The following is a 27236-nucleotide window of genomic DNA, read 5'->3' as shown; positions in this document are numbered from 1 at the left end:
ATTGCTGCAAAATGACTCAAAATATGAAAATCACACACTCAACAACAACAACATCGTTTGCCAACGCATTAAATATGTAAGCATCCTCTTGACTTTCACATGTTTAAGAATATCCACCAATCCTTATTTACCTCGCATTAAATGTGTACTGATACGGAACGGAAACTGGAAATAATTATATGAATGTTTTGTTTCGTCGGGTTTACAAGATTGAGGAAGTAACGACTCGTAGTAAACAAACATAATAAATTTACCGAAACTCACATTTGAAGTGATGTCAGCCGAAAACTCTATATCGGACAATATAATGGATATGTTTGGACTATCAACGGACAAAGGAAGTCCAGGTAATAAATCATTTACATGTTAGAATTCGGAGTCAAAATTCGGATTATTTATTGTCCGGGTTCTTTTCGTTATGGACACTAGAATACGTCAAAAACGAATATTCCGCGATATTACGCTGTGATTAATTTCTGAAATAAAACAATTTTGTTAAAAATAAATTATATAACTGATGGTACTTGTATGAATTTTAGTGTTTTGTGTTTATTTACAGTTGATGAGCAATTTATGCTATTTTTAGACCTGACACTAGTGACAGTGAATAGTAAAAACATCTTAGAGTTAGGGAGGTTTATTTTCAAATCCGATAAGCCAAACAAACCATGAGAAGAAACCCAATATTTATGAATATATTTACAATGGCACATACTTATGCACCAGTGAATTGTAACCACGCCCCCCCCAGGTCCAGGGAATTGCGGGGACTTTGGTTTGACTTTGGTCCAGCCAATCCTGGGTAAAATCCCCTCCCTGCTGGGACACATTGCTGGTAAAACCCCGTCAAATGCCTAGGTACCGCCCATTCAGTGCTGTTTTCGGTGCGAAAACAAAACCACCGCACTCAATCGGCACTTCGGGGCCACCTGAAAGGTAAAAAGACGGCCCATTTCCCCTGCTATCCCCGGTATACCCCCCAACCTGGGAGGGGGGGAGGGGGGCGTGCTTACAAATGACTTGTGCATTATACATGATAAGGCCAAATAAAAAAAATAGGTCTGTTTGAGGTTACCCGACCGACCCTATTTTTTCCCGCCGACCCTAACCTATTTTTCCCTGAAAAAAATGTGATTTGGGTACGAAAAGCATTTGTTACGAAATGTGTGTACGTGAAGTTGACAATATTAGAGTTGGATTTCTGAATGTATTTACCGTACTTCACCTTAGAGTTCGGACACCTTAAAATAATTAATTTTTCGCTCTCCGAATTCATAGAAAATAACCATTTTTACATTTTATCTACATGTATGGTAAACCTTCCTTTTTTCTTCATGTCTGCATTTTACCACTTATTAATTTATCGGTAGTTATCAATGGTTATTACGCCTATAAGTGTAACTCCTTCATCAAGTTAATTAAAATCCAATTCAACACCATTTTATACATGCATTGAAATGAATAAACACCTTTTATCGGCTTCAGATCAAACAGTCACATTGTGTGACGTCACATAACTCTCAGTTATACACACGAGGATCTCATGGAGAGCATGGATATTGCTAAGCAGGATGAATGTGTCTGGATGGTGTTTTTGATTGTAACTTAAGTATTGCATTTCTAACTTTAATTCATCACCTTAAATAGTTACCTGTATCATTGAATGTGTTGACTTTTATTCTTCTATTGATGTTTCAATGAGTATTACTCTATGATTATTGCTTCATAAAGTGTATATTAAAAATGTGGTACAAGTTTCAAAGTTTATTGGCCGATCGTTTTACAAACATGTCATGTCTGTGTTTTCTTAATCTCTTGATTGCCCTTGTTGTTTCTTTAATCCTCCATTAAATATATCACACATCCTTTTCAACAGGCAATAAATCGTTTAGGATGGGTAGTAACTAAATAACTTATCACAGTGATGTATACGGTTTGGTAATCTAGCCAGGCATTGTATCGATAAAGATAAATATTTTTTGTCTGTGAGACTTAGTAACTGTAAGTTACAATCGATGTCCTTTGGGTGTCCGAAAATTAGGTACCTAAAATAAATTATTTTTGAAAATAATAATGGATGTCCGAATTTTTAGATTTGTGTCCGAACTCAAAGGTAATTTGTGCTTGTGTGGCAAGTATATTTCAATTCTTGAACTATATTTTCTTGTCAGATACAAATGTGTCAGATATTGACTTTCGGATTGATATGTCAGACTTAAGTGTGCAATTTTTGCAATAAAACCTGCATGTTACTTGTTCTTCAAACCTGAACCCCCAGGTCCTCTTGACAGCATTGAGGTTTCCTTGGCTGATGGCTTATATAGTAAGTTTGCTGTCCCACTCTTCATGTAATTATGTTACAGGGAGGTTAGCATTCTACAGAGGGTGATTGAAAGCAAAAGGAAGCATAAAGAAAAGTAAAACTGTTCCTGGAAAGTCTTAAATAATAGCAGAGTGGTGTACCATAACTTAGTTGAAATCCAACCATCATTGTAAAAGTATTTAACCAGACAAATAAAGAATGTTTCCTTTGAAGCATGGAACATGTTTAAAAACTACTGATAAACCTGAAAATTGATGACTTTTATTTTTGTTACTTTTTGAGTCAACAGTTACTGAAATCAATATATCAAAAAAAATAAAAAAATAAAAAAATAAAAATATTCCGACCTACCTACCCTATTTTTTTTGGCAGCGTTACCTGAAACGCACCTATTTTTTTATTTGGCCTAAGGAGAAGGCACACAATAATAATTTAACCAATGGTTGAAAAAAAAAAATGCGAATAATTATAATAGTAAATTGTAAAACATTGCAATTACTCTACATTTTTTTTATTTTGGCATATGTCAAACTTGAATTTATTTATTTTAAAATTTATATCAGTGTTTTATTCCAATTTTTTTTAATGGGGCCAGGGCAATAAAATGACAATCATTGGCAATTTACCATGTAGTATATTTCAAATAAGACAAAGTCCCCTTTTAAGGTCCTGAGAGAATAAGACCTCATTTAAAGATATAGATCTTACTGTATTTGTAGAACATTTTAAAGCTGATTTTCTTCTTTAAGTTTGGATTGGGATTTCGGTCCATTTTTGGTGAAAAAAACAAACATTTTGGGGTCGAAATTTTCAGTTGACGAAACACACCAAGTTTTTGCCACTAACTAGTTTATTGGAAATGTTTTAATATTCAGGCATGATTGATTTGTAGGGAACCATTTAAGACAATTCGTCTTAATCATTATATTTATAATTAATAAGGCAGGGTTTCCGCTTAGAAATTATGAGGGCATATTAGGTTGTGACTGATGGGACGGGTGCGAGACCATTATCCCTCCCGTTGCAATTTTTTAAGTTACCGTAATGTATTTTAAATGGTGCAATTTTTAGTTAATTTTAAAGTGAAAATCTTATTCAAAATCAATACATACATATGTATGACAAATATAAATTTTGAGTGATAAACCTTTAACTATAAATAATGCATTTATGGAAAATATTCATTACTGATAACAAGATTGTCACGGTGTATTTCATAGCTGAACACGCAAAAATATTAATGATTGGTGAGTGTTAAAAGATTTACTGTGTTTTCTGCACCTTTCTTCCAAATTATTTATTAAACACGGTATCTTTCATAACAACCATTGTTTTCAACATTTAATCATCCTTTTTGGTATATTAAAACATTTGTATATTGTGGTAATTCTTATTTGGGTGTAAGAGTAAAGCAAGGTTTTCACATTTGTAATTTAAAGAGAAAAAACCCATTTGTGTACCAATTTACTAAGGACCAGTTGTTAATTGCTTTTAATTATTTATTCTTTGGAAATTTTTAGTAATTAATTCATATTTCGGTGTTAAATGTACTTTTTTTCTTTAAAAATAAACATAACTTTTGGCTAAAAAGAGAAGTACCATACCATTCGTCAAATAAATGGCGGCATGGATGACGTTATGACCATGAAGCAATTTTATTTACCTGGACAATTTTTTTTTTCAAAATATACATTGTTAAGCATTAAAAAAAATCAAGATGCAAACTATTTTTGCTAACATGTTTCATTGATTAGAAAGATAAAGGTTTTAATTTTAACGTTTTTCATACCTACGAGGTCAGATAATTATGGAAGGTGTAAGGATCTGCAGCCTCAATCATGAGTGGATGATGTATCATAAGATATATATTTCTCCCGACGAGCAGCAAAGCTGTTAATTGTCAATATTGGTTAGAGTTTTGATAGGGCTGGTTGTGGTGGGCATGAAGGTGTGTCTGTGCAATTGGCAGATTTCACAAAAAGGGCAATTATTTGGCCCATTTGCTTTCAATTGCCTTTCCCAACCCAATAAGAACACCTAATAGAAGTGATTTGTATTAAAATAATGAAAATATTGTGTGAAATAAGGTAAAAAAATGTAAAAATATGCCGATATTTAGGACAAAAAAGACAGAAAATCTTCCCGGTACCAATATACCACTTTTTTGAGGATGCTTTTCAGTAACATCTGGTAAGTATTTTATTCTTGTCTGTTGAATAATGTTTGCGAGAAATGTTTATTAAAACAATAATATATCTAAAATAATTGCATTTCGTTCGTAATATACTTAAATTTTCGGTAATTGCGCATGGTGATAACGTTACGGTAATCTGTCCTCGATTTGTTGTGTAACATTAGCAGACATGATCCACTGCTAACTGTTTTAAGCCTAAACACACCTTTATTAAATCACTGAAAACAAAGACTACGTGTCGGATAAAAACAGTATTGCATGTAACAAGAAATTGGTCATTCCCGATCATAAAGTTTTTTAGGTCTAAAAATGTGTTAATGTTACTCAAAATCGATTCTGTCCCATTTTAGCATGACGATAGCACCTTTTCTATTCGTGAATAATTTACACCGACTGAGGGTTAACATCCGGGTAGCGATTACTTTTATATTGGACTGGTTCACAGTTGACATTGAAATGATAAAAATAGTGGTGAATACCGTTGATAAAAACTTAATCCAAGTTTGGCTCCTTCTGTCCTTCGATGTAACGTTAACATTATGTCACGCTAGCATTAAGACAAGCGCTTAATAAAGCAAGAAAATCGTTGAAATTTGATGACTTTCCCAGAGTCAATTATTCGAACATAATAATGTCGTCTGTAAACTATCGTTTGTAAGTATTCATTCATTAGGTACGTAGTTTATATTGAATTCATACCGCTTTTGTGTTTGATATCGTTATTTATTGGACAGAATTAAGAATTTTTGTGATTATCAATTGACCGTGTTTATCAATCGTTTATATAGTTTGTTTTATACTGTATCAAGCTCAAACAGTCTGTGGTAGGTCTGTATTTTAATTTGTTGTGAAACATTCTGTCCAACTGCTAATGTGACATACTGCTAATGTTACTCATTCTGTTTTGTGGTAACACTAGCACATACTGCAATTAGCAATTTATAATATATATGTTTAATATCAAAGGTAATGATAATTGCACCATACTAGAGACATTTATATTACCACAACAAAACATTTATGTTTATAGCTTATCTGATCTGATATAAAAAGAACACCTATGTTTGCAGAAAGCATTTTCTGTCTTGTTGTCCAATTAGGGTTTGTTTCAATAAATTTATTTGAGAAAAACGAAACAATCTTTATTTTTTGTCTGTACAATCTGTTTTATAGATAAATGAACCATTTAGTGCAAGACAAAATACTTCTTTGGATCAAAATATTAAAAAAAACAAGTTTTTACCGGCAATATTGTAACACTAGCACAAATGGTATGGTGATACAAAATTCTTTTTTTTATAAAAATGCATGAATAAATCATTGCAAATGTTCTAAAATATGATAGATAAGAAATTGCTGTAAAAGATTATGTTGAAATCACAAATCTGCAATAAATTTTAAAAATCAATATTCGCCGGGAACTTTTTGGTCACCAAAACGTGAAATCTGCCAATTGGTAATTACCTTTGCCAGCGGAAGGCAAGTTGACAAGCCATAAAGGCATGGCGGAAACCCTGAATTAGGGCTACATGCATTAAAGTACATGTAGTCGAAGTTTTAGTATTTGATAATATACAGTATTCTTCACAAAGGGGCGAAACTTAGCTGAGTACAACTTTATAAAGACTCCTGTTAATGCACACTGTATGCAGCCAACAGTCTATTATCTGAAGTCGGAATATGACATTAATTATAGAACGTGCAGTTTCACTAACATTTTCTTGGTTCGGCCAATGTATGAGTCATAAAATCTAAGATAAGAAGGTATTTTTCAGTATAGATATGTAAGTTGAAAATTGAAAATACCCTTGGTTCATACATTTGTGGTCTTGTTTTATCGAGTACCTGTACAAACTCACCTTTGCCATGCATGCATGGCAAAAGTGGGTTTGTTCATGTATTAGTAATGAAAAGTATATTGTCAACAAAGGAGGCTTAGCCATGCATGCATGGCAAAGGTGAGTTTGTACAGGTACTCGATAAAACAAGACCACAAATGTATGAACCAAGGGTATTATCAATTTTCAACTTCATATCTATACTGAAAAATACCTTCTTATCTTAGATTTTATGACTTATACTCATACATTGGCCGAACCAAGAAAATGTTAGTGAAACTGCACGTTCTATAATTAATGTCATATTCCGACTTCAGATAATAGACTGTTAGCAGATATTTTGACAGTACACACCTTTTGGCTATGCCCCTTCACCACCTTCATTAAGCATTTGAGTATAACTTTACTCATTTTAATTTACTTACTTGTTTTTGCATTTCATTCTTAACAACTTTACTTGCATAAAGCTCAACCATAATTTTAGTTCCACTGAGGTCCATTGACGTGAATGTGACAATCAAGGGCTACCTGGCCGAGGTGGTAACCAGTCTGGGGTATTACAACAGCGAGGATGACCCAGTCGAGGCAATGTTCACGTTCCCTGTGGATGATGGGAGTGCCGTATATCAGTTTGAGGCCACCATTGATGGAAGGCACATTGTCGCTGAGATTCAAGAAAAGGAACAGGTTAGTATTTTTACGTTACGGACAATGTAACAGGGGTGATGAAAAATATTGTGGACTTTTCTTATAACTTCTACATGCATTGTGTAGAAACACCTATTTAATATAATCAATATATATTCAAACAAGTAATGATTTTACTGTCAATGGAAAATTTATATAATAGAATCTGCGGAGCACATCAGAAAAGTGTTCATTTTTTAAACTAATGCATTGTATTTCCATCATGAGGCGCATTCATACTTAACAAAAATTTAGGTATTTATTTTTAAAACAAAGAAAAACATCTGTGACTTTTATACCAGTGCTTATAAATATTTAAGTTTTACATAAACTATAATGAAACATGCATTGTATGAATAATGGTAGATTCAATTAGTTTCTTTTAAAAAATGACTGCCATTTTGATGATAACAAAATGCATTATTGCTGGGTTTGTTCTTTTTAGAAGGTTTAATTACAACTGAAGGGGTAATGGTTCAGCTAGATCAGACACACAAATGATAATTAATCAGTATGATAAACAATGGTACCAAACTGTGTTTGACAGATTGGTGCACAGATTCTGAAAATGTGTGGATGCACACAGACATTATTTGAGAAATTGTGAACGTCCTTTGACATTGACACTGAAAAACGCAGCAGTCAAGAGCGTGCTGAGCGGTTGTGTTTATAACTGTTTTGAAATGGGTGTCATTATGTTGCATGTATTAAAATTGAGTAAAAGTTGGTAAAAAGGATGAATTTTGCTATTAGTACCGGTAAGTGTAAAAGCAATTGTTAAAAAGTTATTAGAAAAGTCCACATATGTTTTTACTGCCTATCGTTTTGGTAGGATGCAGGTCTTTTTTTCCAATTAATAATGTATTGGGAGTTTTAAGTGATTTCTGATAGTAATGTGTTCAGCCAGTTTTATCTTATATTTTGTTATGTTTAATGTATATAATTAAAACAATACTTTATGTATTTTAGCAATATGTCAGTTTCAAGCTACATGTACCCTTTTCATAACTGTTTATTCATTTTAACATCTGACCACAATAACATTTGTACATTTTTAAGCAGCTCTTGCTTCCTATGAATAATGTATATATTTTTGCAAATTTCAGCTTATATATTTTGTTATATTCAATTCATAAAATTATTACTATGCTTAAGCATGTGTTTTAGCTTTAAGTGAGTTTAAAGGTACATGTACATGTACGCTTTTTGTAACTGTACAGTCATTTTTTACTTAAGAAAACAATTAAAAAAAATATAAACATTTTCTTACTTGTCCTTCTTGCTGCTAGTCTTTTCTGTTACTCATCCTTTTTGTCAAACATTCTGTTGAGGTGCAACTGCAATCATGAGTCCAAACTAAAGAGTCCAAGACAAAAATGTGATAAAGAGTTTGTGTGTGCTATGCAAATTCAAAGCACTAAATGTAAAAAACAACAACAAATTGCTCAGATGATATGGTCATATCTACAGGCTATTCTAACATATGAAGATGCAAAGCAGAGTGGGAAGACAGCCATGTTGCTTAAAGAAGATACAAAAAGCAGCGACACTTTCCAATGCATGCTTGGTAATCTGCCCGCAGGCAAGGAAGCAGAACTGAAGCTCTCATATGTGAATGAGCTGCCACAGGAGGAGGATGGAAGGGTGAGGTTTACACTACCTACAGTGCTGAACCCACGCTACTGTCCAGGTAAAGCTCAGGTTTACACTCCACCATCGTGTTTAACCCAAGCTACTGGGAAGGTAAGAGTGAGGTTTACACTCCCCATCATGTTTAACCCACGCTACTGTGAAGGTAAGAGTGAGGTTTGCACTATCTACAGTGCTGAACCCACGCTACAGTCCAGGTAAAACTGAGATTTACACTCCCCATCATGTTTAACCAACGCTACTATCAAGGTAAGAGTGAGGTTTACACTATCTACAGTGCTGAACCCATGCTACAGTCCAGGTAAAACTGAGATTTACACTCCCCATCATGTTTAACCAACGCTACTATCAAGGTAAGAGTGAGGTTTACACTATCTACAGTGCTGAACCTACGCTACTGTCAAGGTAAGAGTGAGGTTTACACTATCTACAGTGCTGAACCAACGCTACTATCAAGGTAACAGTGAGGTTTACACTATCTACAGTGCTGAACCCACGCTACTGTCAAGGTAAGAGTGAGGTTTACACTATCTACAGTGCTGAACCTACGCTACTGTCAAGGTAACAGTGAGGTTTACACTATCTACAATGCTGAACCCACGCTACTGTCAAGGTAACAGTGAGATTTACACTATCTACAGTGCTGAACCCACGCTACTGTCAAGGTAACAGTGAGATTCACACTATCTACAGTGCTGAACCCACGCTACTGTCAAGGTAACAGTGAGATTTACACTATCTACAGTGCTGAACCCACGCTACTGTCAAGGTAACAGTGAGATTTACACTATCTACAGTGCTGAACCCATGCTACTGTCAAGGTAACAGTGAGATTTACACTATCTACAGTGCTGAACCCACGTTACTGTCGAGGTAAAACTGAGGGTTACACTCCCAATCATGTTTAACCCATGCTACTGTCAAGGTAAGAGTGAGGTTTAGTCACTAACTCAGTGCTGAATCTGTGCTACTGTCCAGGTAAGGCTGAGGTATACTCAAACCATCATGTTTAACCAGCACTACTGTCCAGGTTATGAGTTATACTTGCCTCATTGTGTTGGACCTTAGATTTTGTCCAGGTAAATCTAAGGCCTGCACTCCCCACCATGCTGTATCCACTCAACTGTCCATGTATAGTTGAGGGTTTCATTCTCCGCCATGCTTAAACAAATCTGTTGCTGAGGTATCGTTTCCACATTGTGTTGGACCCATGCTATTGTCAATGTAAAGCTGAGGTTTTCATTCTCCACTGTGCTTAAACAAATCTATTTTCCTGGGAATACTGAGGTATAGTTTCCACATCGTGTTGGACCCATGCTATTGTCAATGTAAAGCTGAGGTTTTCATTCTCAACTGTGCTTAAACAAATCTGTTTTCCTGGGAATACTGAGGTATAGTTTCCACATCGTGTTGGACCCATGCTATTGTCAATGTAAAGCTGAGGGTTTCATTCTCCACCATGCTTAAACAAATCTGTTGTCCTGGGAAAGCTGAGATGTACTCTCCCCATTGTGTTGGACCCATGCTATTGTCAATGTAAAGCTGAGGTTTTCATTCTCAACTGTGCTTAAACAAATCTGTTATCCTGGGAATACTGAGGTATAGTTTCCACATCGTGTTGGACCCATGCTATTGTCCATGTAAAGCTGAGGTTTTCATTCTCCACCATGCTTAAACAAATCTATTGTCCTAAGAATCTTCCAACTTTTTCCAAGACTGCTGAGCCCGAAGCTGAGCTATTTACTGTGTAGAATTGTCTAGTGGTTCTTACCAACTTTCTTCTAATCACTTGATTTCTGTAGCAACCATAATTTGTTTTGTCAATTTTCGACCTTTCTAGCAACCACAAACCTCCATGGCAACATTCTTTATTCCAAGTGACCTATGACTTTCTTAGCAGTTACTTCAGCAGCTTCACTCACAACCATCTCTTCCCTTAACAACCATGGACCTCCCTAGCAACCATCAACTGCCTTAGCAACCACATTTTTTCTTAGTTACTTATGACAATGGCAATCACTTACTTCCTTAGCAACCACATTTTGTCTTAGCAATCAATGACTTCCTTGGCAGCCAATGACTTCCTTGCTTCCCTAGTTTCTCAAGTTACTCAAATGGACGATAGAGGGTCATATTGACCCTCTTGTTTCTGAATGCAATGAATTGTAGTTTTCATCCTTGCAAAATGTTTGATGTTTGAATTCTTATGCAAAGTGACTTTGAGGATAGATATCTTGATGTTTGTAGAATTATGTGTATTCCATTAATACTAAATGAACTGTATCATTTGACTTACGATAAGGCATATTGGTTGTTTATAATATTTATATATCATATGGTAAAATCTCCATGTTGGTTTTGATAGCTAAAATTTGTTCACACAATTTAGAAGCTGGTTCGAGCGTTGCCGCAGAGGGAGCTGACTATGTACCACCCAAGTCAGTGCCATACAATTTCAAGATGACTGTCACAATAGAAGGATACCATGGGATTAAGGCTGTTTCTTCTGACAAAATCTCACTTGATGTCAAGTTAGAGTCAGGCGGAAAATTGGCTCAGGTTTTTGTGCATTATGATTTAAATAAGCTGTTTTTTCCATTTTGTAAACATCTTTCCCATATAATTACCAATTTAATGTCACTGAACAATTTTGTCATTTTTGGACTAAAATGATACATGTATGGTAGACTTTTTTTAGTATTGTCCATTAAACTAATTATCCATTAAAAATGTATACTAGCTTAAAAATTCATGTAGATGAAATATTTGAAAAAAAAAACACTTTCAGAAGGTTAGAAAGTGTAGTATTGTGGTAATACAACTGATATGACATATAGAAGATAGCTTTAAGCTGGTAGGAGTCACTCAAATGTCCGTTTTCGGGGAAGACACCAGAGCTGGGGTCCTTTCTGAGAGGCCAAGAGAATGTACCCCTGGTGGGACTCATACCCACAACCTCTTTGGTGAGAGATGGACACCTAAACCACAAGGCTGCTGCTGTTATGTTTTCAGTTTGAGATTGGGGAGGAGTTTAAATTTGACCATGACCTTTGTCTGCTGGTGGAATATGCCGAGCCTTTCGCTCCTCAGGTTATCCTGGAAAATGGAAACCCGGGAAAAGGTGAATACTCAAAACAATTATAGTTTCTTAAATTACCAGGGAAATGTTTAAAGTAAGTATTTAATAAGTCATCAAGCTGTTGAGCTGTTTAATTGGTTTGTTACGGCCTTTGCAAATATTTTGTGATGCAAACTATAAATAAAGTTTTAGAAGTTTCACTCTAAACATTAAAATATATACGTAGATAACCTGTACAACTATGACTCATTGCCGCATAACAATCATTGTCAATCATTTCAGAGGGTCTACTGAAGGAAGACATGCTAATGGTGAGTTTCCATCCCGACCTCAAGGAGGTTGCCATGGCAACCAATGGAGAATATGTCTTTATCATTGATAGATCAGGTAATAAATTGTAAAAATGTTTTTAATAATTTCTCTGTTTTTCCAAGGCATTTCTAAAAAAAAAAGTGTTGGTATTGTGATATCTGTCATGTCATCGTCCATTTGGATGGGGTGCAAAAGCTTTAACCTTGGCTTTAAGTCCTAAACCCATTCAAGATACATACATTTGTTATGTGTGCACATGTGTAGCAAAACCAGTAAGTCTGACTTAAACAATTGTCAAATTATGACCCTTTTTTAAAAAACAACCGAGCATTGGCCTTTGTTTCATTACACTCTAGTCTTCTTTCTTACAGGTTATTTAATATTGTAAGTCTATATAAATTAAAGAATTATACTTTTTAATATTAATACCACTTCCAGTGAATTGAGGTTCAAATGATTTTACAGGAAGTATGAATGGTAGCAGAATAAAGAATGCAAAAGAGGCATTGCTTCTGTTCCTGAAAAGTTTGCCTGCTGGTTGCTACTTTAATGTGGTTAGCTTTGGATCAAACTACAAATGTCTGTTTAACAAGTAAGTGGAAAACATTTCAAATGATGAAAAACTGTTCAACAAGGCAACATGTTAGAAACATCTTTAAACCTCACTTCAAGAATAAAGATGTTTTATCTGAAATTTAAAAAGCAAAAAATAATTTGAATATATGCAATAACTGAAATATGCATACATGTACAGCTGAAACTACACAAGTCATACAACATAAGGTTATCATGCAAACCAATGCTCAGTTTTATTTAAAATATAATTTGTAATTGAAATGATGTCACACCTCCCTAATTTTATTATAACAGTGAAACACATGTAAAGATGTAAAATCTCTAGACAAGCATACATGAATGTGAACTTGGATTCAATACATTGTTTAGTATTCCAAAGATTATTTGCCAAATTCAGATGTCCAATGCAGCGTATTACACTCATCAACACTTGATAATCAGTCAAAATTGATCCACCTTTGAAGAAAAGAGCAGAATTGAATGTCTCAATAAGTTCATGTCATTTTACCATAGGAGCAAGGAGTACTGTGAAAAGACTCTGAATGAAGCCCTCAAGGTCCAGGCCAAGATGGGTGCAGACATGGGTGGCACAGAGATATTCAAGCCCCTAGAATATGTCCTCAAAGAGAAAGTACAACAACAACCAAGGAACGTAAGTTTAGTGTCGTTTTCGTAGCTAGATGGGGACAGATATGAGACACACAGATATGTACAAGTCCCTATGTCCAGTATATTCTCAAGGTGAAAGTACAACAACAACCAAGGAATGTTTATAAACTTTATATGTTCCAAATGGTTTTTGTATATCAAACATACTTAAAAAGTAAGATGAAGCTTTTAACCCAATGCCTGAGCATTGATCTACATGAACAATTTGTGTTCACATTGTTATAAGGTACTTAAATAAACAATACATATGAAGTAACTTGACCTGCAAACTCAAAGAACATTGCTGATCTTATCAAAACAAGATAAACTATATTTGCTTTAAATCTATGAATTTTGTTTGATTTATATAAACCCATATAATATTATACATAAAAATATATTCAATGGACATAATTATATTGCTACGTTTGTTTGTAAGCAGATAAACTTTGTTTTGGTTGCTTTAGGTGTTTCTGCTGACAGATGGGGACGTGGGTAATAGTGAACAGGTGATTGGGCTGATTAGGAAGCACTCAGGGAATACCAGGTTTGTGTTACACATATCTGCAGTCTGTGATAATATGGGGTGGTGGTGTAAAGTTTTAAGACATTGACAAGGGGTATGTGGCTTTGTGATGTAAAGGCTTTTCATCTAAGATGTCATACCTGATGCTACCAGCAATGAGGATTATCTTGACTGGTTATGTTAAGATTTTGTTTCTTGTTTGGAGCTACATTGTCACTGCGGATACCCAAAGGTTCTTAAATTGCTGTTTTAGTGGTTTTTTCATGTTGGTTTTAAGTCAAAAACCATGAATCTGAGAAAAACAGACAAGTGTTGCATTCTGGAAAGTAACCCAGCTTATTTGTTCTTTTCTAGAGTGTTTGCCCTGGGAGTGGGAAGTGGGGTGTCCACTTCGTTAGTGAATGGCGTGGTCCGTGCAGGGAATGGCCTCGCAGAGTTTATCGCTGATGATGAACGCATTCAACCCAAGGTGAAGTTTTAGCTTGTCTACTTTCAAGATTTTTTGACTTGGTGTTGACTGTTGTCTTCAGGATCAATGTCCATAACTCAAAAACTGTTGAAGATATGAAAATGAAGCTTGGTGTACAAGTTGCCAGAGCTAATGTGCAAGATTAAGATCAAGATTCCTAAATTTGGCTTTAATAATTATTTATTTAAGCAGTTTTTGGAAAGTTATGCAAACACTTTGCCATAGTTTATAAATATTGAGATATTACTAATGACAATACGAACATGTAAAACAAGGCCCATAACTCTTGCTTTATTGACTGTCAAGTAATTCCCATTTCATAGTTATACTGTCATACGAAAAACTTTAACTTAGCCATATCTTAATCCTCATTCAAGATGATTACATAAAACTTTGTACGCATATAATGGATGACATAGTCCAGATGTGTAGCAAGACCAATTACATTATCTCAAAAAAATGTTGAACTTGAGTTATGGCCCTTTTTTGACAGAAAAGCATAAGTGTTAGGTCCACGTCGCTCCTTTTTTAATCATTTACATTGCTTGTTTTCAAAGAGAGAAGACAGCTGATTCATAATATAATCATTTTTGCATGCTTTGGAATCTTTCCTGCATACATAGAACTTTCACAATCCCCAAACTACAGAATCATTTATTTCTTATTATGTGGTTTAAATTTAATACTCATAATATGTCAAATACCACTTTTGTGACCATTTATTTCACTTAAACTGGTTTTCCAGGTTGTATCCCTGCTAAAGTGTGCCATGCAGCCGGCAGTTACGAACATAGAGCTAACCTGGGACCTGCCCCCAGGGGTCACCCCAGTTTCCATACCAACAGATTGCCCTGTTATGCTGACTGTGGGGCAAAGGCTAACATTCTTTGCCATGCTACAAGGGGTAGATCTGGATGTCAGTAAAGCTGTTGTTTCTTCAGTTTTGTTTTTCAGCACTTCTGTTAGATCTCATAAACATAATATTTTCATTTTATGAGGCAATATATAAATCTGTCACCTTTTTGGTTGTTATAAAAATCTGTTGACATAACACCAATGAAGTATAATATTTTCTTCAGACAAACAGCATGTTCTATTGTACATGTTTAATGGAACCCAGTGACAAATTGGGGTTTCTTCTGAAGTATCAAGGTGGTAAAAGTTTTACACTTAAGTATATTCAAGAATTTTGAAATGCATGCATGTTAACTGTTGTCACATTTTGATATACACTGTATTATGGTATATTCTTGTTGGATGTTAATCTTTTATTAGAAATTGCTAATTTAAAATGTTTTATGCATAGAAAACAACTTTCGAGTGTCCCACTCCTTTAAGATTTATCTTGTTGATTTACCAATATTGTCCAATGCTTACTTTTTTTTAATTCACAGACAATCTACGCCACCAGCAAGCTAACCTTGAAAGGTCAACAAAACAACAACCCTGTGACCTTTGACCTTCTGTTCACCCTATCAGAGGATGACAACTCAAGCGTGTCTGCACCTGTCCATCGCCTAGCAACCAAGACTCAGATCAAGCTTCTACAGGACGAGGAAGCAGCTTTGTGTAATGGTAAAATGCTATGACCATAGCAACAGTTGACTTTACACCAAAAAGCTTTCAAATAAAAATATTAAAAAAATCTGTAAATGCCAATGAAAGCATTGTAGGTACTGTATGCTGAAAAGTCTAATATGGCTGGCATATCATTATTAAAGCATTTGAAGTTAATTTGTTTTCAAACAATGTTTGCATTCTACCTGATCATTATTATGATAACTGTTTAGCTGTAATAGTTTAGTTTTTCCAACAGTAATCTCCAAATTTGCTTTTTGGGTTTACCAAAATTACTATTTGAATAGGTTATACTTAAGAATCAGATGTTATAGTATTTACTATCATAATGGTCTTATAGTTATTAAAATAGATATTAAAAAATGAATATGCGAAACCTCCTCATTTTTGTAAACATTTTCTTTTAAAACAGATGATTACTACAATCCAAAAGATATTGATAAGGTTGAAGAAATAAGGAAGAAGGTCGTTGGTGTGAGTCGGCATGGTAACATTGTGTCAAAGTTCACATCATTTGTTGCCGTGGATTCAGAGGGTGAGAAGGTCAAAGGTGAACTGAAGACGAGGCAGTGTCCAGTCCCCACAACCAGCGAGGAGTTCTTGAAAGGCATTGAGAGGGTAAGCATCTTAAGATTTAAAATTTAGTCTCAAATATTTCCTTCAAATCCCTCCACCCATATTTAGCTAATATGTTTTCAATGTTCTCCTGGTAAAACATACCTTAATGTCGAGTTAAGGTATTGTGATAGGTTTTGTGTCAGCAGCGACCTCTCACTGTTGTGCAAAAACTTTACCAAGACCTGAATTAAATAAACGGAAAACACATTCTCATGAAACGTAGGCGTACATATCATCAGGGCCAATACACACATCTATATCAAGCCTATAACTCTGGCTTTAATAATAGTTCTCACTCTTTGAAGACTAAAAACACAATAGTTGTGAGCTCTTATTAAGTCATCCTAAATTTAATCTTGTTTTTTTTTCTCTATAGCCCATACATACTTGTAATGATGAATTTGTTTTATTGATAATTTTGGGCTTAGGAACTTTGCTATTGATTTATGATGGAACAACAGAGCAAACCTTTAGTGAATCAGGTGCCCGGTCCAGTTCCAAACACTATACTTGCCTGTAAACCCAGTGATCGCAAGTTTAATCGCCGCATCAACACTTAAAATACTACTAATACGAATCTTCTAGGAGTTGTTAAATCTTGTTTGTCGATGTGAGGTATTACACAGTGAAAATGAATTTAACACGAGCTCAATTGTATACTTATCCTTATATTAATTTATACTTATTTACCAATTAAGGCCTACTTTTTCCCAGTCCCGGTCTCCGGTCTCATCAGGTCTTTGCCTGCAATATTATAATGCAGTTATTGGCTGTTATTGAAGCGGAAGCAATTTGATCGAGGTATTCTGCCAATCAGTAAAAACAATTTAGATGTCTAATGTTCTAAACACATTGACAAAGTCAATATGTACATGTTTATTTTGAGGAGGAGAATAAGTATGCTTTTGATTTAGGAATAAGTTGCGTTAGAATATTTGTGCGGTTTTAACCGAAAGCTCCAAAAGTGAAAACATTATATAAATATTATATGGCAGCATGTGTGACATTGATATTGTCAGCCCGAGAGGTGAATGTCAACCGAGGCGTTATTCTGTTTTGAGGTTTGACAATATCAATGCCACCTATGCTGCCCTATGATATTTATTTTATTAAACCGAACAAAATTAAGTTCATAAAAGTTCTAAAATGTGTTTAATTCATTTAAGTTTAACATGTTTACTTGCTGACAGTTCTTGTCTCTGATTTTTCGTGTATACATTAAATAGTGACGTCATTGCTGTATGTGTATAAGGGAGGCAACCACATCATGATATAGATAAAATATTGTAGCAGTTTTTTCCCCTTATATGACATTCACAATATCATTGCGGTCAGGTGACCTGAAAAGTGAAGTCGTAACACCTAAACAAAATACTTGCTGAAAGAAAAACACAAGTACATTTAGTTGTATGTGTTCGACAGATGTTATATAAATTTGAACAATCATAATTAGATATTAGCCCATGAAATTTAATTTAATAAGTTGTTATTTTAGTCCAAGATGTCCGCTGAAATCTTTTCTGGTATTTGAATGCCATATCTTGTCCAGTGGGTGTAAGCCATCCCACTGAAAACAAAACTCCTTTTCTGTTAAGACAAAGGATAAAAGATATTCAGTGAAACATCTGATAGTTCTCAATTTCTTCTATTGTTTAAAGCAAAAAGGTATTATTTTTGAACTTTTGTACTAACTACACCATCTCCCAGTACTACCTTTTTAATACCGAGCGCTTATGAAGGGAGCTACTGGTACCATATTTAAGACATGTTTGAAAGAAGGCTCCACCAGATAGCTATTAGGGTGGTCATAAAGATATATTTAGGCCGATCTTTTTGTAACCTTGAGTGCTTTTTTCTTGCAAATTGCTCTTTAAAATCTTTCAGGCATTAGTTTTGGGTGAAATAATTGTGGAGTTATTTCTCTGAATGAGTGTTGGCTTCCATGTTTGTGATACTCTTATTTGGTTAAATCGAACTTTAATGGTTTGGTTGACACTGTTGAATGTGTTAACAGATGTTATTTATTACTGATCAAAAGCTTAATATGTCAAGCTGTACTGCAAGTATATGAATAAAGTTTTAACAGTGATAATGATTGTTTCTTTACCACTTTCAGGACATGATGTTGCAATGCTGCCTTATGGACTGTGCGCCTCAAATGGTATGTATACATCATGCTTTGAAGTTGTTCATTACATTTTGCAGTGTCTCATGTTGCTGAACCATTAACAGAAATAACTATTGCCGTTCTCATATAGGAATTGTCACTCAAAGTTTTACAAGTCCTTTTGCAATATATCTTAATTACACTCATCATACTCATTTAACTAAGGTTCATTACAAACAAAATAGTTCTGTTACATTTAGATACATATTAGTCTTACTTGTTAGTTACCTATTTCAAAATATAGTTACCTTATGAATCATAATTAATATTTGTTCCTAACTTATTTTACAATTCATTGTGTATCTCATAAGGTGTGTTCTTTTGTAAAATTTGACATAACAAATACATGTATGTTGAAAACTTGAAATACAAGATTTTAGTGATTAATAATATTTTTTCGGCAGTGTTCTATGAATTTTCTGTCAAAATGATAAAAACGGCAATTGTAAAGCGGTAACAGTAATATAATTAACTCATAATGCTTTTAGGAAATATTCAAAGAATGAAGTTGTATGGTATCTGATGTCTCGTCCTGGGAGTCTTTTTAGTGATACTCCCTGCATGAATGCCACATGGATTTACTTTAAAAAGAATATCACAATTTATAAGCTTTGAATACCTAAAATAAAGATGGTGTAGGTGGATTGAATTTCGTACAATGGAGACACTGTGTATTGACAGACAATAGGTAGTTGTCATGCTATGATATATTGACAGACAATATGTACTTGACATGCTATGAAAGCTCCTTGACTCATATATTCCCCTTGTTAAAATAATGACGATCTTAATTTAAAATGATACTTAAAAAACATGCAAGAGCACATGTCATACAGTCAGACAGTAGATTGATGACACATTACAGTTCCAACGGATTTTCTTACTAGTAACTGTTGTAATATGCCCTTGGTGAATCTTAGGGGTTATATTACATGTAGTTTGATGATGGCATTAAACATTAAGCAGCATTGAACAATACGCAGCAAATACATCAAGTAGGGGACAGCTCCAGAAGAAAATATTCAACAACTCTGGCCCCAATTTCTCGAAACTTCTTAAGTCTCTTATAACAGGATTAAGCTAAACTCACTATTTTTGTTTTTGAATAATTTGCTTAATATTTACTTCTTTAAGAGTTTTTATACTTTAGATAGGAATTATCTGTATGTTGATTACATTCAACCATTTTTCATTAATCAAATTCAATATAAGTATGTATTTTGGCTAATTGAAATAAGCTACTTAAGCCTGTTAAGCTTAAGAAGTTTCGAGAAATTGGGGCCTGGTGAGATAATACATGATGCTTGCAATCTACAACACAGATCAAAATTGTTTTATAGTTTTGGGCATTCGGAGAATAGTTGGGATAAATCATGGGGATAATTCCGGAAGGTACCAAAATCTTCTATATTTTTATGTCGCTTGGTTACTTCTATCAATAACCAAACTAATTTCAGTTACAAATACAATATCATGAAGAACGAAAAAACATTTAAAACTGTCAAATGTCAATAACTTAGTGTCAAGTATCAATCACTCTTCACTGTAGCTGTTAAAACATGATGACTGTACTTATATAGTTCCTTTTTCCTTATATTTCAGGATTTATGTAGTATGGCCGCAAGTGGATTTGAGTGTGAAAGTGGTTCGTTGTATTTAAAATCGAGTAATATGTATGGTGGTGGTGGAGCAAAAAAGGCAAAGAAAAGCAAGGGCCTTGGCTTGAGTTGTGGTCTCAACAAGCTGAAAAACATGGTGCCCTCCTTTCCAAGTAAAAAGAGTAAGTACTTTATCCAATGTTCAGTAATTTTTTTTATCGTGCTGTTCGGTTGTTTATCATCAAAAAATTACGGGTTATAGAATGGCGAAAACCGGGCGGGCGGGCAGGCGGGCGGGCGTTAACAATTCTGCGTTAAACTTTTTATTTTATGTAATAAAATCAAGAGTTTTTATCCAATGTTTATCAAACTTGGTCAAACTATTTGTCGTTATGTTATGTTGAATACATATGAATATGGGTCATCTCGGGTCAAAAACTAGGTCACTAGGTGAAATCTTAAGAAGAAATATTTTCACGGTAATAAATTCAACAATTTTTATCAAATATTGATGAAACTTGGTCGGAATGCTTGTTTGCAATACCGGTATATCTTGCATATTTTTGATATAGGTTAACCCGGGTCAAAATTTCCACGTCATAAATTTAACAAGTCAACAACTAAATTCAATTGCTATTTTATAAACTCACATCCCAATCATGAATTTCATATATACCCATATTTTTCAAAAATTTAAATTTTAATTAACTTTAAAAATATTTGTGTACATGAAAGCTTAGATGATAAAGTGTGTCATCTAGGGTCAAAAACTAGGTCTCAGGGACAGATCTTATTGGAAAAGCTGATGTATCTATAAAATCCTAGGTTTGCAAAATTCCATCGTCAAATAAAAAAATCCGGCTTTAATGTTGCCGCATTGGCGTCTTGTTAAAAAATAACTATCGATTAAAATATTATATATTCACCGTTCGAAACAGTGAAATTTGTAAAATGAAATCATTGTTTACCAAGTATTACATTTCCAGTATGACATCATAAAGCCTAAAGTTGAGTTATTTTCAATAAGATGTCAATTGAACATCAGTTTGAATGAATTTGAGCGTAGTATAAGAAAACAAGATGTTTGTTTCTTGGTAAGATTGCTATATATTTTACCTTGTGAACACCCAAATTATTTCATTCATGGCAAAGTCACTCGTGATATATAAATGATGTTGCTCACTGTGAACTATTGCTATTTTACATGGAAACAAACAAATGTCCTCACTGTAATTTATTTTAATGCATATCAGACAGAATATGTGAATAACAGTTATATACTTTTTGAGGTTTTAAAATGTTTTTAATCTAAAATTGAATGCAATCTTATTAAAGGAAATAATAAGTGTAAACTCATACCTAAACACTAGTGTTTGTTTTGGTTTGATCGTTTCTGGAATGTTTTCGTTCAAATTTCCTTTTGTTATACTAGTTGTTAGATAATAGAAAAAGACAAAAAAAAATATATTTATTTGTTGGGAATCAAAACTAATCTTCAAACCAAACCTTGCATGATCGAAAGGCTTTGAGAACATAGTCCCAAAGTGATAAGATTGACAACCAAACTTCTTGCAGAGAAAAGATCTTCTAAATCAGAAGAGATCGATTTTGAAGAAGACGATGCTGAGAATTTAGAAGAAGAACCACAGAAACTTGGAACAGATAGAGAAGACGATGTTGATGATAACAATGATGACAGTTTGGGAAAGTCTTCTTCAGGTATTGTTTTTCTTGTATTCATTATATTTTTTAAAGAATATTTTTGATGATTATCTTGATTTGGGTCTTTGGCCTAAACAAAACATTTCCTTAAAATAACAGCCACAGACTAAATAACAGACGAGCGTTTGCAGGGTTCTTGTTATCATTCACCAATGTTCTATTGATTGCAGGTTTATCATCAGATGAGGTGATGATGAATGTGATCACGCTACAGAAACTGGGTGGGAACTGGTCAAACACAACCCAGCTGGCCAGTTTGCTGCAAATCCCGGAAGATATGCTAAAATCTACAGACATTAACGAGGTACCCATTGAATACGCATGTCTGATAAAAAGGAGGCGGAAATCGGCCAGACTGGCAAAATTCAAAACTAATGACTTGAAATACAAAGCTTATTATATTTTTCATTACGTAATTCAATATACGTTTTTCATTGCTTATGTTTTTCAGCTTGTTTTAATAATATTCGATTTCATAAACAGTATATTTTGCAATCAGTCCTGGAAAAGAGATTATCTAATGATTGTTATGGAAATTCAACATCATATATCGTCTTCCTTCCTGTTTACCCCTAGACCGTAATCGTTTAATTCAGTTCACCAGAACATATTGACATATAACTTGTAAGTGGTTAACCCATTTATTTTCTAGGACTGTGATGTGCTGGCGACACTGATAGTGTTGAGCTGGTTGCGCAGTAAGTACGCCCACCGAAAGGAGGAATGGCAGATGATCGAGACCAAAGCACTCGCCTGGCTAGGGCAGCAGAGCCTGAAGAAACCAGTAGAGGAACTTCTCACACTTGTTGCCGACTCAGTCATAAACAAGGTTTAAGTGAATTAAAATCTGTGAAGTGTAGCTGCTGTAACAAGACACAAGTGAATTCAGTGAATGAAAATCCGATAACTTTGGCTGACTTACATAGAGTGAACTCTTAGATTTGAGAACATGCATAAGGCAGAGCTACTATAATCATGCCTGGTCCTCAACTTGGGTAGTGTTATTTTAATGCCATAGTAATTTGTATCCATTGTAAATGTTGCGAAATCAAAAACAAATTGCACACTTCACAACATTCTTTACCTTGAGCAAGAAAGTTTTATAGATGCATTGAAATAAACACAGAGAAGCATTATCAAAAATTCCCATTTCCTAGCATAATTTACTAAAAGTGAAAAAATGTGTAGACATGTCATTTATTTTCTCTGTTGACCATTGCATTTGTGGGAGTCATTACGACTAAGTGTTGTTAATGAAACATGTACGGCTTTGTATGTTGAAACATCTTATTGCCAAATAAATGTTATGTTACTTTCTGGTTGCAGCTATTTAGTGACTTACCTTATTTAGATCGGAATTTTGTTTTTTCCATTGATTTTCACAGCAAAGATTTAATATTACCAGAAATATTTATAGTTTATTTATGCCCCGAAGGTGGGCATATTAAAATCGCACTGTCTGTCTGTCCGTCCATCTGTCCGTCCGTCCGTCCGTGTGTCCAGCTCAATAACCCTACATCTAAGGTCAAGGTCTCACTTAGGTGTTTATTCACAATGGAGTGCTGCATATAAGGACTTAAAGTATAGGTTGTCGTGTCCGGGCTGTAACTTTCCCTTGTATGGACAGATTTTAAAATAACTTTCCACATGTGTTCCACATACCAAGACGACGTGTCGCGTGCAAGACCCGTGTCCCTACATCAAAGGTCAAGGTCTCACTTAGGTGTTAATTCACAATGGAGTGCTGCATATAAGGACATAGAGTATAGGTTGTCTTGTCCGGGCTGTAACTTTCTCTTGTATGGACAGATTTTAAAATAACTTTCCACATGTGTTCCACATACCAAGATGACGTGTCGCGTGCAAGACCCGTGTCCCTACCTCTAAGGTCAAGGTCACACTTAGTGTTTATTCACAATGGAGATTTCTGCATATAAGGAAATAGGGTATAGGTTGTCATGTCCGGGCTGTAACTTTCCCTTGTATGGACAGATTTTAAAATAACTTGCGACATGTGTTTGATATACCAATACGATGTGTCGCTTACAAGACCCATGTCCCTACCTCTAAGGTGAAAGATACACTTAGTGTTTAATTACAATGGAATGCTGAATATAAGGACATAACGGTGTAGATTGTCAAGTATGGGTGGTATTTTTTATGTTCAGAGGCAATTTAAAATAACTTGCCATATGTATTTAACACGTAAATGCAAGATCACTTTTTCATGTACTGACCTTGTTCATAGGTCAATGTCACATTCGGGGGCATTCGTCACATACTGTGACAGCTCTAGTTTCTATCTTTTTATGGTTTATACATGTTGTTTTACAATAAATTTTACAGTTTATAGTTAACTTTGGGCTTGTTTACATTGTTAAGGTTTAATATGACCGCCAGATTCAGGAGTGAAACAACCATCAGATTCAAGGTTTAGACAACCATTAGATTCAATCATTGATGGTAGACTATTACATTATGTTAAGATCATAAAAATTATTAGTTCTACCCTCTGTAAATGCAAGTTTATTCAACAAAACAGTCTACAAATGTATATTGAATCAAAGTCCACTCACATTTATTTTTTCTGAGCATTTATTGTTCAGTTATGACTATTCCAATCAGAGTCATACATTGTACCCATATAGACATTTCATTTTACAATGGCTTTTACTGCACTATTTGTGCAAATTGTTTATATACTACATCCTGACTCATTTTGAGTGTCACATTTATCATTATTTTACCGTTCATTACTGATGTAAGTGCTGTTCTTTTAAGGTGTCTTTGAACCATTTATTTTTAACAGAGATTTTTTTTCAATTGTCACATTCATCTTTATTTTTTACCGGACATTACAAGTGCTGTTCTTTAAAGCTGTATTTTAATAATTAAACATATTTTTTTAAGATCCTTGTCTGTTTGTTTTGAGGAAAAGCGTTGATGTATTAAAATAGTGTTTTTTAATTTCAGTATTGATTTTATCCGGAACGGACACACATGATAGATATTTTTCTAGGATACCTTAAATTACATTTTTATGCGAAGAAAAAACATAAGAAAGCGCGTTTTGTACATTTCACCAAAAAGCGCGTGCGATGATGTTTACTGACGTCATGACGCGCAGTAATTTGTATTCATTGCATACGTCAATAAGTTCCTTCGCTATCACATCTTTTAAGGGTTATTTTGTTTTGTTTTTAAGGAATATTTTTGTAAAGTTAATGTTAATGGAACTCATCTATTGAAATCTCATAACTATGGTTACATTAAGTGTTTAATAAAAGAAATTGAAAGTATTACGTCACAGCGCGTGACTCATCTGGCATGGGGGATGCCAGATGGAGTTTTCCAGCACGGCTGAATTGACCGGAAATGCCTATCCGGTGTGCTAGATATATCTGTCATGTGTTCCCGTTCCGGATAGAAAAATCCGACCCGAGGGCACCTGCGTTGCCAGGTAACGAGGCTTGCCGAGTTACCGGCTACGCAGCGTGCCCGAGGGTCGGATTTTTCTATCCGGAACGGGAACACATGACAGATATTATTATTAAAGATATATTAAATTATTATGCCCCCCCCCCTTCGAAAACGAGGGGTATATACCTTTGCACATGTAGGTCGGTCGGTCGGTCGGTCGGTCGGTAGACCAAAGCTTGTCCGAGTGATAACTCAACAATTCCTGGACGTATGGTCATTAAACTTGACATGAAGGTTGGGCCTGACCAGTAGATGACCCATATTGATTTTAGGGTTCATCGGGTCAATGGTCAAGGTCACAGTGACCTTTAATGATAAAAGTGTTTTAAAGCTTGTCCGAGTGATAACTCAACAATGCCTAGACCTATGATCATCAAACTTGATATGGAAGTTGTGCCTGACCAGCTGATGACTCCTATGGATTTTGAGGTCATAGAGTCAAAGATCATGGTCATAACACACTCTATCCTCACACTTTGAATGGTCATAATCTGAAAACTGCCTCAACGGCATCCAATGTCAGTGACAAATCAGCTGTCATTTCGGTCCATGCATATTTCATTCAATTTTCCATATAATCCTGACAACATGGCGCTCAGGGGGGCATGGTGTTTGACAAACATCTCTTGTTATTTTTGATTTTCGTTGATGTTTTAAAATAACATTGAACTGTTTTTTTCTTCAGAAAATGATATTGCATTGCTTTATCCTTGTGTTTATACATTGCTCTGTTTATTGTATTACCTATTTTAAGGTGAACTGGCTGTTTTAAGTCAAAATGCATTTTTTACAAGTGATGTTTTGGGGTATGTTCAAGGTTTCAGATGTTTTTTATAATATGTTATCTTAATCAATACTATGTTACTGACTGTTATTTATATGAGTATTGATCAATGTTGTCAGTCTTGCCTCATCTTCTTGTCTTCTCTGTAATATAAGTGAACGTGAATGTTCAAAGGCAATTTTCTGTGGTTAAAAGTTTCATTCTTTCAAAAAGGATTTGAAACAACATTTTCTATAATTTTGATAGCCTTGGGGCCACACCTGATCATTTGTTTGTTAAATATTTTAGATATGTCAAACTGCATAAAAAACTGATTCTATAAAGTCTTAAAACAAGCTAACACATGTTTATTCTGTCGAAATCACTATAGTTGATAGTGTTTATGTTCAATAAGTGTCCCAGAATGTATGTTCATAAAGGCGTTCATACTATATAAGTTTATGCATTTAAGCTCGAGTGTTTTAAAGAAAGAAAGTCTGGATATAATCATAAAATATTAACTTATCATGTTCATGTCTACAATGACGAAAATTCATATTATTAGCAAGTTCAATAACTCTGGTTGAATCGTTGTTAGACATTGAACAATTGTCGAACTGGAAAAAGGCTGAGAGTTGACATACGTTTACAAGACGATGCATATTTCAATCTATGGTGTTGTATCCACAATTGAAAAAAAATAGCCATACTCTTGTTTTATAATTAAAATTAAATTTACAAATACACTTATATCTCTCTTCGTGATATATACTCATTTACATTTTATTTTAGAAAATTTATTCTCAATCTATTTTTACACAAAATGACATTTACATGCGTATCAGTGTATATTGTTAAAAATGCAATAAAGTGCTTAAACATACTTATCCCTATTGTATTGTCACTTGATGTAAAATTGCTTTAAGAGTGTGTTTAATGGTTTGATAGAATATAAGTATCTATCATGTGTTTCCGGTACGCATAGAAAAATCCGACCCGAGGGCACGC

At 34.5% G+C, this 27236-nt stretch overlaps 1 protein-coding gene across 1 annotated transcript; it reads left to right on the top strand.

Moving 5' to 3' along the window:
- The first annotated feature begins 203 nt into the window (after positions 1-203).
- On the top strand, positions 204-27111 carry LOC128203364 (von Willebrand factor A domain-containing protein 5A-like). The gene is made up of 18 exons (XM_052904763.1): positions 204-347; positions 6840-7042; positions 8513-8732; positions 11082-11251; positions 11705-11813; positions 12054-12158; positions 12549-12675; positions 13173-13311; positions 13775-13854; positions 14188-14302; positions 15048-15218; positions 15697-15877; positions 16293-16498; positions 18615-18659; positions 20268-20445; positions 21839-21982; positions 22156-22289; positions 22638-27111. The coding sequence occupies exons 1-18, from the start codon at positions 275-277 to the stop codon at positions 22818-22820; spliced, it is 2583 nt and encodes an 860-aa protein (XP_052760723.1). The 5' UTR covers positions 204-274; the 3' UTR covers positions 22821-27111.
- The last annotated feature ends 125 nt before the right edge of the window (positions 27112-27236 follow it).

This window comes from Mya arenaria, chromosome 2, assembly GCF_026914265.1.
Source record: "Mya arenaria isolate MELC-2E11 chromosome 2, ASM2691426v1".
In the NCBI taxonomy this organism is placed as follows: Eukaryota; Metazoa; Mollusca; class Bivalvia; order Myida; family Myidae; genus Mya; species Mya arenaria.
This window is presented reverse-complemented; position numbering and strand designations above follow the sequence as displayed.

What these genes read in the sequence shown, in the direction of transcription:
- LOC128203364 (XM_052904763.1), top strand. Translation starts at nt 275, where the DNA reads ATGTCAGCCGAAAACTCTATATCGGACAATATAATGGATATGTTTGGA. An exon ending in AACGGACAAAGGAAGTCCAG is followed by an intron (nt 348 to 6,839) that starts GTAATAAATCAT and finishes CCATAATTTTAG; the next exon opens with TTCCACTGAGGTCCATTGAC. An exon ending in TCTTGAAAGGCATTGAGAGG is followed by an intron (nt 16,499 to 18,614) that starts GTAAGCATCTTA and finishes TACCACTTTCAG; the next exon opens with GACATGATGTTGCAATGCTG.